A 13,636-nucleotide genomic window follows, 5' to 3' on the forward strand; every position below is an offset into this window, starting at 1 on the left:
CAGGACTGGGATGACCAATTCCAAGTACAAATAAATCAGTGCTCTTCTTTTAAGGGTTTGAGCTGCAGCCAGGCTTAAAAATGCTTGATAAAGAGAAACTGGAATGTGAGGATGAGGAAAAAGAATAGGGAATAGAAGAATGTCTAAGTGTTTTTCAGATATTCTGGACCAATTCATGTTGATGCTGCTTCACTGCTTCAGTGGAATGCAACCAGCTCAGAGCAGCACAGCACCTGGTCCTGCTGTTCAGTTCACACTTGGGAAAAGGTAGACTTGTTTTGCCTGTTACTGAAAAACATGTTTTCTCTGGGCTGAAGCACAGCAATTGTTAACAGCTTACACTATTTAGACACTGCTGCCAGACAACAGAAAGAAAATATACAATCCAAATGCAAGAAAAAAAAGGAATTGTAGACACCAAAGTGGAGTAATTTGCAGTGAAAACTGGCAAAGGTCCTGTAGCTAAACCTTCTTTTAATGAAAAGTCCATGGAACCTTTCTGGTATGTTTGGACCCTGTTCCATAATAGGACTCATTCCCAAAAAAATATGGAATTCTTTCTAAACTTAAACATGTACTCACCAATTGTTCTTTATTTCTTATTATTGTCTGTGGAGGAAAAAAAAAGAAGAATACATTTTTGTATGTCTTGATTTAAATTACAGTTTCGTATAATTATTATATATTATCAGTAGGTCCTGTTTGACAAATTCAGCTAAGCTGCAGGACTACTTGTTTGAGCAGGTGACTTCTCACTTGTGATGAGCATAAAAGAGGCATTCTCTGTATACCTGCTGCTGAAGAGCTCTCAGAATGTGTTTTTCTCTTGTGAAGAATAGCTTTGTTATGACTCAGGGCTGAGCTATTCAGGAAGAGGGAAAGCAGCACTTTGGGGCATGTGCTTGCAACACACTGGTCCTCACCTGGTGGCTTTGGTAAAACCAAAGTTTTAGGGACTAGAGACATAGCAACAAACTGATACATCATCTGTTAAAGAGCGGGACTGTCATTGCATTGGGGCTGTCCAGGTTGTGCCTTCCTGTTTCTGACTTCCAACATACCCAATTCAAAGGCTGAGGTCTGCCAGATTGTCTCGGTACCCTTGGCATACACTGATCTCCTGAACCCTGACAGCTTCAGAAACAACAATGATCCTCTTGAGCTTCACTTTCAGCCCATAAAAATTCAGATGAGCCCAAACCTTTTAGTCTTAGAAGCATTTTGCATTTTAGACCTTTAGAATTTTGTGGTGCAAAAAAAGGTGAAAGAATGGTAATTCATAAATCCAGCACATCCATATTTGCTTTCAGGATCAAGGCCTATGTATGAGCTAATGGTGCATTGGGTTGGAGAAGCCACATTATATCAATTCTGTAGTCCCTGGAAGTTGGTGATGTGGCAGGCATCACAATTAGCTGGTTTTTGGGGTTTTTTCCAGTTAAAAAAAGGGCTAGGTCTGGTGGCCTGGGAGTGGACTTCAGTGCAAGGCTTGAAAGTGCACCTCTGGAATCTTAAATTACACTGCTTGGACTGTGTCTGCATCATGTTAGGGCAGATTAGGTTTACCTCCCTTTTCTGCTACAACATTTATTGCACATTATGAAAAGGCAGGTTTTTGAATTACCAGAAAGTTTCTATGAATACAAATCAGTAACTGGAAAAGCCAAATGCTCCATCAGTAACTTCAGACCCCATCTTCTATCTTCCGACTTGAAAAGAACAGGAGGAATCTCCTTCCTCTTCTTAATATAAAATTTCTAAATTTCTCTATTCATCACATGGCATGGGAACCACTTACCAAAATTTAGCTTTTTGAAAAATGTGTCGAGACTGAAGAAAGAGGACACAGCAGCATCTTGGGACAAAAGAACTGTGAAATTAAAATGCAAAATGCTGTAATGGATTGAAGGCTACATTTATCCCCATTTGACCATATACTGCTCTTATTAGGATCAGTAAGACCCATGGATATACATTCAAGGAAAGAATTTGTTCCTCAGATGTGACTTAGTAAAAAAATTATGTCAGAAATAAAGAAATGTTATACTTACAAGCTAAAATCATCAGCAACAAAGCGGCAGACAGTCCTCCCATAAAATATCTGAGAACATAACAATACCCAGAAAGGTTAAAAAAAGCCAAGGGATGCATATTGGGTTAAAAGAGGTGAAGCCTGAGTGGGAGGAGGAGGAAGGGTTCTTGCAGATGAACCCTCTGAACTCTGGTAGGTGAACTGTAATTTGAAACTTTAAATTATGTAAACTATTGAAGATAATCTCCTGGAAAGAAAGACCTCAGCATTCAGACTGAGAGAAAAATCTACTTAGAAAGACATGGATCCATTCTGATTCTTTTCAGCCTGCCAAAACCCCTGTCAAAGCACGCTTGGCAAAGTAGCTTTCATATCTGCATATATACTTCTTATTTTTGTGCATATCTGTATAGCTCAGATGTTTGCCTGCATTAACTATCATATGAAAATACAGTTTCACAGTAAGATACATATAAGTTTGAAAATGTGACCCTTAATTTAAGTTTTATTCACCAGTTGAAATGAAGCAAGCACTCATGTCAGAAACAGAAAATAAAATAAATAAAAATTACCTTGTACATACTGAAATGATTAAACACATGATCAATGCAACCATCTGAGAAATGACATTTTGCACTGTCCTGGATTCTAAAATAAAAATCAGAAAAATAATGGGTTTTAATGAAAGTAAATATTTTGCAGGAGGTGTTTGCAGAGGCTACCTTCAGCCTCTTCAGCTGCTTCTAAAGAGAACTCGCCTGGAGTGATTCAAAGCAGAAACCTAATTTTCATGCTCTGGGTGTCTCTCAGGAGTCTTTTTCCCCCACAACTACAGAAACACTGTGCCCTCCATGCTCTCAGAAAACAAGCCTTTCTGCATAATTGCCTGTTTTAGTTTTTGCTCCCATGCCCTTTCCTCCATTTTCCTCTTCACTCCTCTTTTTTTTTTTTTTTTTTTCTGAAAAATGGGTGAGGGAAAGATGTGAGCAGGGGTAGTAATTGAATATAATTTTTATGATTTTGTTATTTTTAATGATTTATTTAAAATATATGTTTTAGTAAATAAATTCTATTGTGCAAGGGGCCAGATCCATATTTTTAATGTATTTTCACTTCACTCTAAAAATGAGGCATGCCAGAATAAGAACATAACATACCTGCATTGCTCCAATTCTCTTCATTTGCATTTATCATAAGTGAAGAAGAGGATTTTGAAGCACAAAATGGTTCCTCAAAATGAAGAAACTCTTCATCTTTGGTGAGAAATGCTCCATTAGATGCTGGAATTTGCCTTTGTGACACATGGTTATATTCAGAAGAAAAGTCTGAATCACCTACAAGAAAAGCATGTATAACTGAGATTGCACAGAAGAAGAGTTCTGAGACTTTGTATTAAAGAATTAGGAATTAATTACTGAATCACAGGAGAGGTTGCAAATTGTTATGGGTAGGGAATTGGTGAGTTCAAATGTATGCAGGAGGAATAATGCAGAGTAAAGACAAAATTGCATAGGGCATAACAGATGAAGTTATTGAAAGATCCAGGTGAAAGCAGACAGTGCCAGGTATTAATCACACCAGAATAAACATTCCTGCTGATGACTTTGCATTCAAAATCAGTCAAAAATGACTTTTTGGCACAGAGGTCTTTGCAGACTCATGCTCAGTTTTAATGTCAGGAGCTCTATTTATCCCTTAGAATTCTGTAGTTCATTCTATCCTTTACCTGCACACCTTGGCAGACAACACCTGCATAACTTCCAGAAAGAAATACCCAATTCACACTAAACACAGACTGCAATGTTGTACCTTGATTAGCAGGTACCTGATCAGGGCTTACCAATATCACTGTGACTGGCTTCTAGTTTACTGCATCCATCAGGCCAAGGATCCTCTACATAGGAGAAATCCATCCTGCTGGGAATGGTGGAGCTGAGCCATGAGCTGGAGGCACTGAGATTGAACAAGCTGTCAAGAGAGCGACGGATTTTCTTCCTTCGCCTGAATACTCTAGAAAAAAAGGATGTTGCCAAGGAATAGAGTTAATTATTCTTGTTGAGCAGGGACAGAGCTCTAAAGCTTGCAGGAATGACATGAAAGAACCAAGTTCTGGGTGCTGCTCCCAGCCCTGTTCTTGACCCTGGGCACGTCACCAGGAATGGCTGCTGCACACCACAATGTGTCAGGGAATGTATTAACAGCAGGGCTGATCATGCTGTTGTGATACTGGCTACTGTGGTACCAAATGATACCACAGCTACTGCTCTCTGATAGTACTGTGAGTGCTACCTGTGATTTTCACTGCTGTATCTGATTTGGGGTAGTCTAAATCCATTGAATTCCAGTTTTTTTGAACTACATTTTACATACCTTTCTAAATTGTTGTTCTTTTGAATCATGAGATGTTTTTGCTTGAGTAAGAATTCCAGGACCAGATCTTTTTATTTTTCATATATAAGTGTGTGTGTGTTTTAGACAAAGATATTTATATACATATACATTTTTTCTTAGTCCTTATCAGAGTAACACCCCATTGGCAAAATGAGCTGTAACTCTCTCCTTTTCCTTTATTGGACATAACTTCAATTATAGCAACAACTCTGCACTAAAGAGTTTTTAGGTAGTAAGATGTGACTGAAAATCAGGTCATTTCATTCACTGCACTCTCTAAAGCAATTGACATGTTCCCAAACAGAAGTAATGCTGGTCTTATGCTGAGCAAAATGTAGACAGACACAAAGACACCTCCAGATACACCTGTAGATAAGGCCAGAGATGTGGAGGCAATCGCCAACATGGAGTAAAATCTTCACATAGTTCACTTACCGAACTAAATTCTCTTTATATGTAACACTGGTGTGGGATGGTGTCAGTGTTATGTTGCCCTCTTCATCAGACAGAAAACTGTCTTCTGTCAAAACATAATAACCATTGGAAAGCAGTCGAGGGCTGCGGCGGTGTGTAGGAACAGAGCCTGTCAGAGGGTTTGTGGAGCACTCATAGGCAGGATCATCATCCAAAAAGGCACAAGCACAACTGAAAAGGAGAAATGAAAGCCTCTAATTTAAAGAAGGTCTGGACAGGGCAAACCCATGATTTAATAGTAATGAATTTACATTTCAAGCTGGTGGGGACTGCTAATGACATAGATTTAAAATACGTGGATGTAATGGTATTACTCTGTACTGGGGGTTTCAGCCAGCTGGCGTGTGCATCACACGTTCCAGAGCTTCAGATTACAGGAGGGATAAATGCCAGGGGAGCATTTCCTGAAGCATGGAGCTGTTGCTGTCGAGGTGGTTACGACACAAAGTAGAGATTACAAGCAGTCTCAGTTGGCAACTCTTTATTATTAAACATGGCTGACTTTTATATACTTTTTAATTGTTTATGTTTTTTACTTTAACTATTGGTTACAATAAGTCAACATAATACTATTGGTGAAAAGTTATAGTGACTTTAACTAACTTTCTAAAAATACTTTGTTTAGCTGCAAAGTTCTCTTATCTTTCTTCTCTTGGTCTCTTTGGTTACAGCTTTGGAGAAAGCTCTTTATCAGCTTCTTCTTACTTTTCAGCTTCTTCTTGCTCTTTTAGCTAACAGGCTCGCTGTTAACCCCTTCTACATGGAGCCAGATTGAGCTCAGAAGTGCTCAGTGTATTTCTGTGGCAGTGCTCTTGGCCAAGGAGTCCTGCTGGACCTACACCAACCTGGAGCCATCAGAGGCATTCCAGTATTTGGCTTCTCTGAGTTCCTCTACATGGCACAATCTGGGTCCCCCCGAGCCAGGCAGGATTTGCTTGCTTTTTTATAAACTAGCCATACTTGGTGAAGATTTAAGGATACAAGACTTTTAATTCTCACAAATCCTAGAATGCCATGCAGCTGGAAAATAGGATAAAGCCCACACATTGTGATAGCTCCATCCAGCACTTGATTTTGGAAACACAATTGATTTTGGAATTAAATACAGCACAGAAAATATACTTTCTGGTGTTTAAAATAGAAGGGAGTAGTGACAGAGGTGAAAGGATCTAAAAGTTGTAGACATTGTACTTAGTTTGACTAAAATTTAATTTATGGTTATACCTTTCCCCTTAACACCTATGAGTTCCAAACTACCATGTAGTGACATCATGGAAAGAAAGGAAGACACCAGATTGATTTAGTGTCTGACCTGTGTTTCAGTAAGAGGTTTAACTACCCCATATGGCATGTCACAGAGAGATACCATAATTTCAGTGTAGGGAAAAGCAGATGGAAGAGAGATACTTCAAAACCCTGTAATTGCAAAGCCAGTGTTTCCAACCTCCACAGCAGTACTTCTGAACTTCCATTTAGGGCAGTAATTAAATTATTATCAGCACTACATTTCTCAGTGGCCCAAAAGGACTTTTACAAAATCTATGCCAAAACAAAAATAAAATTAAGCAAATGTAACTTTCTTTAATACCTTGGAAAAATATGTCTTGAGAGGCTGTGTCTATGCTCATCATTAAATGGTGTTGAACCTGCAGAGGCAAAGGTGAAATAAGAAGGAATTTTTATCATATTCACTAACAGGTAGCTTGTGCATACCAGAAAGATAATAAAAAAAGCTAAAAATGAAAAGAAAATTAAGGGAAGAATTAGAGGAGACAAAACATATGAAGGAATTGGGGAAAGACTTAGTGTTTATAGGAAACTCATCTCAACCAGGACAACACAGAATCAGAGCCAACAGAACTCAGATACTTGTACTCTGCCCAAATAACAGACTTGAGAGAAATAATTATGGACACAAATACAATAACTGCAGTAATTTTAAGGTGTTTTACCAGAAATCTGCTTCATGCCAAGGCTAGAACCTGAACTGGCACTAGATACAGAGTAGAATGGAAAGGCCGATATTAATAAGGCCTCTGTGTGGCCTCCGCTAGCCTCAGGAGCCCTGTTCTTCTGGAGAACAGAACGCCCGAGTGCCCGGCGTAGCTCGGCGTGGCCTCAGGGCTATTGCCAGCAAGCATAAGTGATTGTCAGCTCTTAGTGATATTCAGCTCAGGATTTCAGCTGCCTGCTTGGTGCAATTAGCCCAGGCTGAGAAGCACAGTGGACGAGAGAGAGAGAGAAGAAGCGACGGAAGTTCCGCAGAGATGTTCTTTATTGATGCGAAGAGTCCGATCAGCACTTGTTCCAACAAGTAAGCTAAAATGTGCCCCTTTTATAAGTTTTAAGAAGATTGAGATTTGGACCAATGGCAAGGGGTTAAAGTCCTAACCTATAAAGTTACAGGGATATGCTCTAAAGTGGGGGTGAAGAAGTAAAATGCTGATTCAGTTCCTCCAGAGAGCCCTAGTTGTGTCCATAGAGACTGCTACAGGCCACCATTACCAGTACATTATATTTTTCAGATGAAAATTGCAGACATAGCACAATGAGAACAAGGATTGCTACAGTGACAAGTATTTGACAGTAATATTGTGGCAGGAGACTAAGGAGATAGGATTTGTCTGGATTACCACGGCTCAAGTGTGCAAAGTGCTGCTGGATGTTCTGCACCTGACAGAATCAATCTTACAAAATATGAGCAAGGCCTATGCATAGGGAGAATTTATGTCTGTTATTCCATAAAAAGATAAAAGATATGATCTTTCCCTATATTACCTTGTCTCTCCTGAATCTTTAGAGCTTCAGACTTAAAACACTGTTAGTAAATGCCCATCATTCACCTCTGAGAGGAGATAGGGCTAAGAGAATTTTATATTTTTATGTTCAGTTATGAGCTGAGGCAAAGAAAAGACATGAAGGTCAGGGTTTCCACTTTGGTAATTTTGTTTAACTCCTTGGGAGCTCAGTTGTCAGTCACAGACTGGGTGTGAAGGCTGACTCAGCCTTGGGACCAGGCAAGGTGATGAAAGAAGAGAAGTAAAACCTTCAGGGTATTTTTCACAAATCAGTCCCATTACCTTGGCCCCATACACACTGCTTCTCCTACCCTTTGGAAAAAAAAATCACTTTACCATGAACAAATTATGCTCTAATGGCTGCAAAAATAACTTGAAAAGGAGAAAATGGAAAGAATTTGGGGGAAGGTACAGAGAGATCAAGAAGCATCAGTCAGAACACCACAGAGCAACTTGTACAAACAATTGGACCAGTGGTGTATTTCAAAGTTTGACATGTATTAGAGCTATTTTTAATATACAACTACCTCCTGAAATAATTTCTCTTATTTTAGACAAAATCATGATTCTTAAATGTGTAAAAAATCTTATAGTCAAACACAAGAAATGCATTCAAATTCTAGAAGATGATACAGGAAGGACTTAACAAGCAGTTTGTAGATCTAGATATAAACCAAAACCAGCAAAATGCTAAGTCTTATCAGTCAAAAAAGATCCCCTCCGCAAGGTATTTATTTTTTATTAAAACTCTGACAAATGTATCCAAATTTATTTGCTCCTGGAGTTGATGCAATATGTGATGTTCCATACATCTTGAAAAGGACTGTTTCATACACCCTAGGGTAACAGGGAATATAGATTATCTGTAAAAGAGTTTAAAAAGAAATGGAAGCATGTTTTATTTTGTCTTGTTTGAAAATCAGGATGTGTAAGATAGTATCAGCAATATCAATCACAATATTAATTATAATGTATTCTCACTTAGGCAAAAGTAACTGATTCTAGGGCAAATTTGTTTGAAAAGGCTATATAGAAGTATAAGTCAGGATCAGTTCTATTTATCACAACTCTTTAATAATCTGAGAATGAAGCTTTCCAGCAGCTGAAATCCACTGCACAGCTGTATTGCACACAATTCTTTCAGTTCAACGTCTAAAAAATAATAACTTTTAGGAGTGGCAGCTTTCCTATGGGGCGGTGCTTTCACTAGAAAGTGTTGACACATGCTGATCACAGTGGCAGAACAAACCACAGTCCTTCTGTTCCTCATTTGAATTCTCTCATAACTTTGCAAGGTATGTCTCTGCAGGATGTTTATTTGCCACCCTCCAGAGAAAGAAAATTTAAGATAAAATAGAGTATATTAATCTCTATAAAGGAAAGTGAGCAATATACATATGCAGATATACTACTGGAGAGGCAAGGTATTTCCCTCTTTTCAATACGCAGCTGTAACTTGCTTTTAAACTATTTTAAGTAATGATAATATCAGGCTTCTGTGAACAGTCATGGAACAGGCAGTCCAACAGATTTTTTTGCTGCCTGTGATCAGGAAAATTTTTGGCTCATGCCTAATGGAGAGAGTTCCTGAAAATAATTCAATCAAAGATGGAGAAAACATGGAAACATGTTGTAGACAATGCTGCACAGTGTTCTGCTTTCTGTGCTATTAATAGTGTTAGAAGCTATAGTAATGACACAACAAAACAAAGCTTCTCAGCCTCCACTATACAATGGAGCAGTGGTACTGTGTCTGTACTCCATGAAATGAGCCATCAACACAGCACATCTAAACCATGGCATGAGAAAAAGCCAACAGCTCTGTGAAATCTCACTAAAAGCCAATCTGAGGTGAATGTGGCAACATTTTATGTCAAGAATCCAAATAAAAATTTAAGCCAACAACCCCCCTTGGATTTCAAAACACACAAAAGTTCATGTTGTAATATAAACAAAAAGTCATTGTGCAAACCAGTCAGTTTTAACTACCTTTCCCTCCAAAAATCAAATTAGTGTTTAAGCCAATGATGCCTTCAGCGTACAATATAAATATTTACACTAGTACCTACCAAAATATAGTGCTAACTATTCAAATAGCTGAAACCAGGCAACCAGTTTTATTCTATTTTCTCTACAAACACGAGAGTCTACAAAGAGTTTTATTTGTTCACACATATCAGTTGTTTTTGAAGAGCAGCTTTGTCTTTTCTCCCTGCAGGTAATGGTAGCAACATTCACAAAACCGCGAAACTTCCTGAAGAGCAGCACAGAAATAAACCCAAAGCTTAGCTATTCCTCAGCTGACAAATATATTAAGATATAAATAAGTCTAAAATCCTTCAAACCTGGAAAATCCATTTCACAATAAACACATGCGTGCAAAAATTTTCTCTTCCTCAGCCGGAGAGCCCGTGGGACGGCTGGTGGAGGCTGTTCTTGAGCAGCTTCCTGGGAGAGCTCAGCCCTGGCTCTTCGCAAGGGCAGCTCTAGCAAGTCCCCTGTTTCCTTTTGAAAACAGCCCGTGCAATCAGCGGCACAGAGCCCCAGTGAGGTCACATTTCCTGTAAAGTAGCCTCACATCAGAGGCATTTGTTCTGAAGAGCAAACCAAAGATAAAGATTAGCCCACGAAGGCTCCTGCCGGCTGTTGTGAAAGAGAAGAACCACTACAAATAACGTCTCGCCCCAATGATTGTATCGAGAACAAAGACAGAACATTTTCTCATCAGTGACACAGAGTTTTCTTTCAGATTTGCTTTTCTACCTGGCATAGAAAACTTTCAAGTTGTGTATACAAATCATTCAATTTGTTGAAATACTTGTGAGCCTGACAGGCTCTGATGTAAGAAAACGATCCAGTTACAAAAAAAAAATAATAACAATACATTTTGCAAAAGCACTATTGTACAGAAGATACATTTGGGCAGAGTTCAGAGCTACGTTTCACAGCTGAAAGATTACTGCAAATACATGCCATTCAATGTTAATATAAATTCCATAGAAAGGAGAAAGGAATAAAGCCATTTTTAAACATAGTCATTGTTGCATGCTGAATGTTTCATACTCTGTAAGGTACCCATTCATCATACTTTAAAGTATAAAAAATAAAGTCAAATCCACATAAGAGAAATGGATCCTGAATAAGATATCCTGGCAATCAAAGGACTTGGCTACAGAACTGTTACATGCAAAAGTAATATAAATCAGCTGCTTGACACTGAATTGTACAGCCTTAGGGGGTAACACTTCATCTCCAAATAGATAAAATGATCTAATAGTTTTCTTCCATGATGTCTGTATGTATCACTGACAAAAAAATGAAACCATAAATCTAGTAAAATATGATTGATTTTATGATTGTTTGTGGGTTTTTTTCCTCTTGGAGAAGGGAAAATACTTCCACTGATAAAAAGAATGTAAAAAGCTCACCTTCCAGAAAAGGAAACAAAAATAGGAATTAAGCAATTAGGATGTTGCAAAAGATCTTCTGTTTGTGAGTTAAACTAAAATGAACATTTTATGATCCTTTTGGTCAAACATGAAAATAGGGACATAGTCCATCTTCACATCAGTTCTTTTAATTTAGTGGAATTATGTCAATGAGGAAATTTAGTCCAGCACTATTTCCATGGATGCATGGGCTTCATCACAACAGCATTTCCCTGGCCACCCTGCCTCTCTACAGGCAATGAATATAAATTCCCAATGATCTTTAAAACTAGGTCACTTACAGAAGAATTTCTGTACACATAGGAATTTACTCCTTGGGCATATTTTTTGTTTCTTTTATTATTATTCTCAACAAGAAGAAGTTAATTCCAAGCTTGAACTGCTTTTCTGAAGGACATTGGCATTTCATGTTTTTCTATACAGTTAAAATATTTTGTGTCTATATCATCATATTCAGGCTTGGAGGTGTTTTCTTTTTTAATCACTGCTATTTGTATCTGAAACTCACTGTTCCACAAGCTTTTGATGCATAAACTTCATGCATTGATGAATATTTTATAGGTGAGTGCTCAACTATAGTTAATATACACACACAGAAGGATTTAAATACAGCTTTTTTTTTCTTCACTCTGTAGCTCCTCAAATTTCCCACTCCACCAACACACCCTATCTCAACAATAACCAGGCTTCAAATTTTACAAAATGAGTACGCCAACAACTTACTGGCAGTAGTTTTATGCCTGTGGCACACATTACCATTCAACCCACAAAAGGAAGGAAATTAGAAATTACGATACTAAATACCACCCATCTTTGTACTCTTCTCCCAGGCTCACTCTGCTTTTGATGCAACAGATTGTGTAGGGTCTGACAGTCCAAGAGAGGTGGGGCTGGGGCAGCTCCATGCCTGGGGTCCTACCAGCATCGAGCCAGTACCCCTGTCTTATGGGTAATGAGATGATTGGCTCTTGCAATTAAAAGATAACTATTGTGTGAATATTAATAAAAGCTTTAGTAATGTATAGTTATGTTATTGTAGTTTAGATGTCCTCTGTACTCCCCATAGTTCCCTTTTCCCTCTGTATTGTGACCATCTGACAGCTGGGGTTGTCTAGGACAGGTACAAAGAAGGCTGCACATGTGTCCCTTGCATGGGACAGTTGGGAATGGAAAAGCTTGGTGCTTAGGGGGCCCAGCATGGCAATACCTGACCTTCAATCCAGTTACAACAAAGCAGTTTCCACTGATAAATGGCAAAGAAAAGCTGACTGAAAGACTTTGTTAAGGGCCAGAGCTGGCTGATGCAACCCCCTGGGGTATAAAAGACTGAGCATCCATCTTGAAGATGAACTGGTTGCATGGTATGCATGAGGGGCAGTTCCCAGCGCTGCAGCTTTTTCCTTATGTAATCCTTTGTTGTATTTTTGTTAAGGTTTAATAAACCTTTTTAAATTTTCAAAGTGAGCAGTTGTCTCTCACACCTGGGAGGGACAAGCACAGAGTGCATTTATAGCCACATGTTACACACACGGCTGGCAACACAGGCAACAGGCACAAACAGAGAGAGCATTCCCACAGCACCAAGAGCCTCATCCTCCTCACCCCTCTGGCTGAACAATGCAGGGGTTGTCTAGTGAGGATACACACATCTGTACATGCCCCTCCAGCAGCTGGGCTCAGGTCTGTCCAACAGCTGCCCCTGGATCCCAGTCTCACCAATTGCACACACCCTGACATTTGAGCTCTCAGCCCATAGCCCAGTTGGTGGTGCAGACCATGGCACACACAGGCACAGCTGGCTGGGATTGCCCCGGTCCTCAGCAGCCCCCAGAGAGACACCCCAGACCACGGGTGTCCCATGTCCCAGGCAGCAATCCCGAGGTGCTCTGGTGTTAACTCATCTGGGTTGGTTCCATGACTGGCCACGAGGGCTGAGACTCCTCTGGGACAGTCCTGGGAAAGGCCCAGCAGACAAAGTGTCCCTTTCACTGAAATATTAATTCAGCTTCCCACCTGCCTTTGTGCTCCCAGGCTCTTCTGGCTGATCAGAATGGCTTTTGATGGGCTGATGGCTCCTGGAATAGGAACAGCTGGGTGCAGGGAATTCTTTGGGCGCCTCACCTCACCGCTGTGCTCCCACTCCCCCCGCTCTGTGCTCCCCTGTGAGTGTGCAGATGAGCTTTTAGCACATATTGCACCATAACTTTGCCATCTCAACAGCCCACTGCAACTCAGTGCAAAGTACTGTTCTGCTAAACACACAATTTTCAGGAAAGGTATTTTCTGGTAGAATGAATTGAGTGGCCATGGTGGAGAGAGTGGAGTGCTTATTGATTGAATGTAATTGAGAGTAATGTGATGCTCCTGTAACTCTTTGAACCTCCTGGAAACCTGACAACCTTTAATTGTCCACCAGCTTCAGTAACCATCAAATCAAGCCATTTTTCCTCTAACACAGGTCTGTGTCAATATTGTTTATATAGTACTCAAAA

General features: G+C 39.5%; 1 protein-coding gene across 1 annotated transcript; it reads right to left on the minus strand.

The window, feature by feature from the left end:
- Positions 1-1,066: 1,066 nt before the first annotated feature.
- TMEM71 (transmembrane protein 71) lies at positions 1,067-10,053 on the minus strand. Its single transcript, XM_030964708.1, has 9 exons — positions 10,041-10,053; positions 6,486-6,543; positions 4,859-5,068; positions 3,873-4,042; positions 3,190-3,366; positions 2,605-2,680; positions 2,052-2,101; positions 1,799-1,870; positions 1,067-1,167 (listed from the first exon to the last, which is right to left on the minus strand). The coding sequence occupies exons 1-9, from the start codon at positions 10,051-10,053 to the stop codon at positions 1,067-1,069; spliced, it is 927 nt and encodes a 308-aa protein (XP_030820568.1).
- Between the last annotated feature and the right edge of the window lie 3,583 nt (positions 10,054-13,636).

This window comes from Camarhynchus parvulus, chromosome 2, assembly GCF_901933205.1.
Source record: "Camarhynchus parvulus chromosome 2, STF_HiC, whole genome shotgun sequence".
NCBI lineage: Eukaryota > Metazoa > Chordata > Aves > Passeriformes > Thraupidae > Camarhynchus > Camarhynchus parvulus.

Coding starts and splice junctions, on each gene's coding strand:
- TMEM71 (XM_030964708.1), bottom strand. Junction 4,043..4,858: donor TATAAAGAGAATTTAGTTCG/GTAAGTGAACTA, acceptor CTTTTTTTCTAG/AGTATTCAGGCGAAGGAAGA. Junction 3,367..3,872: donor AGCCAGTCACAGTGATATTG/GTAAGCCCTGAT, acceptor CTTTTCTTGTAG/GTGATTCAGACTTTTCTTCT.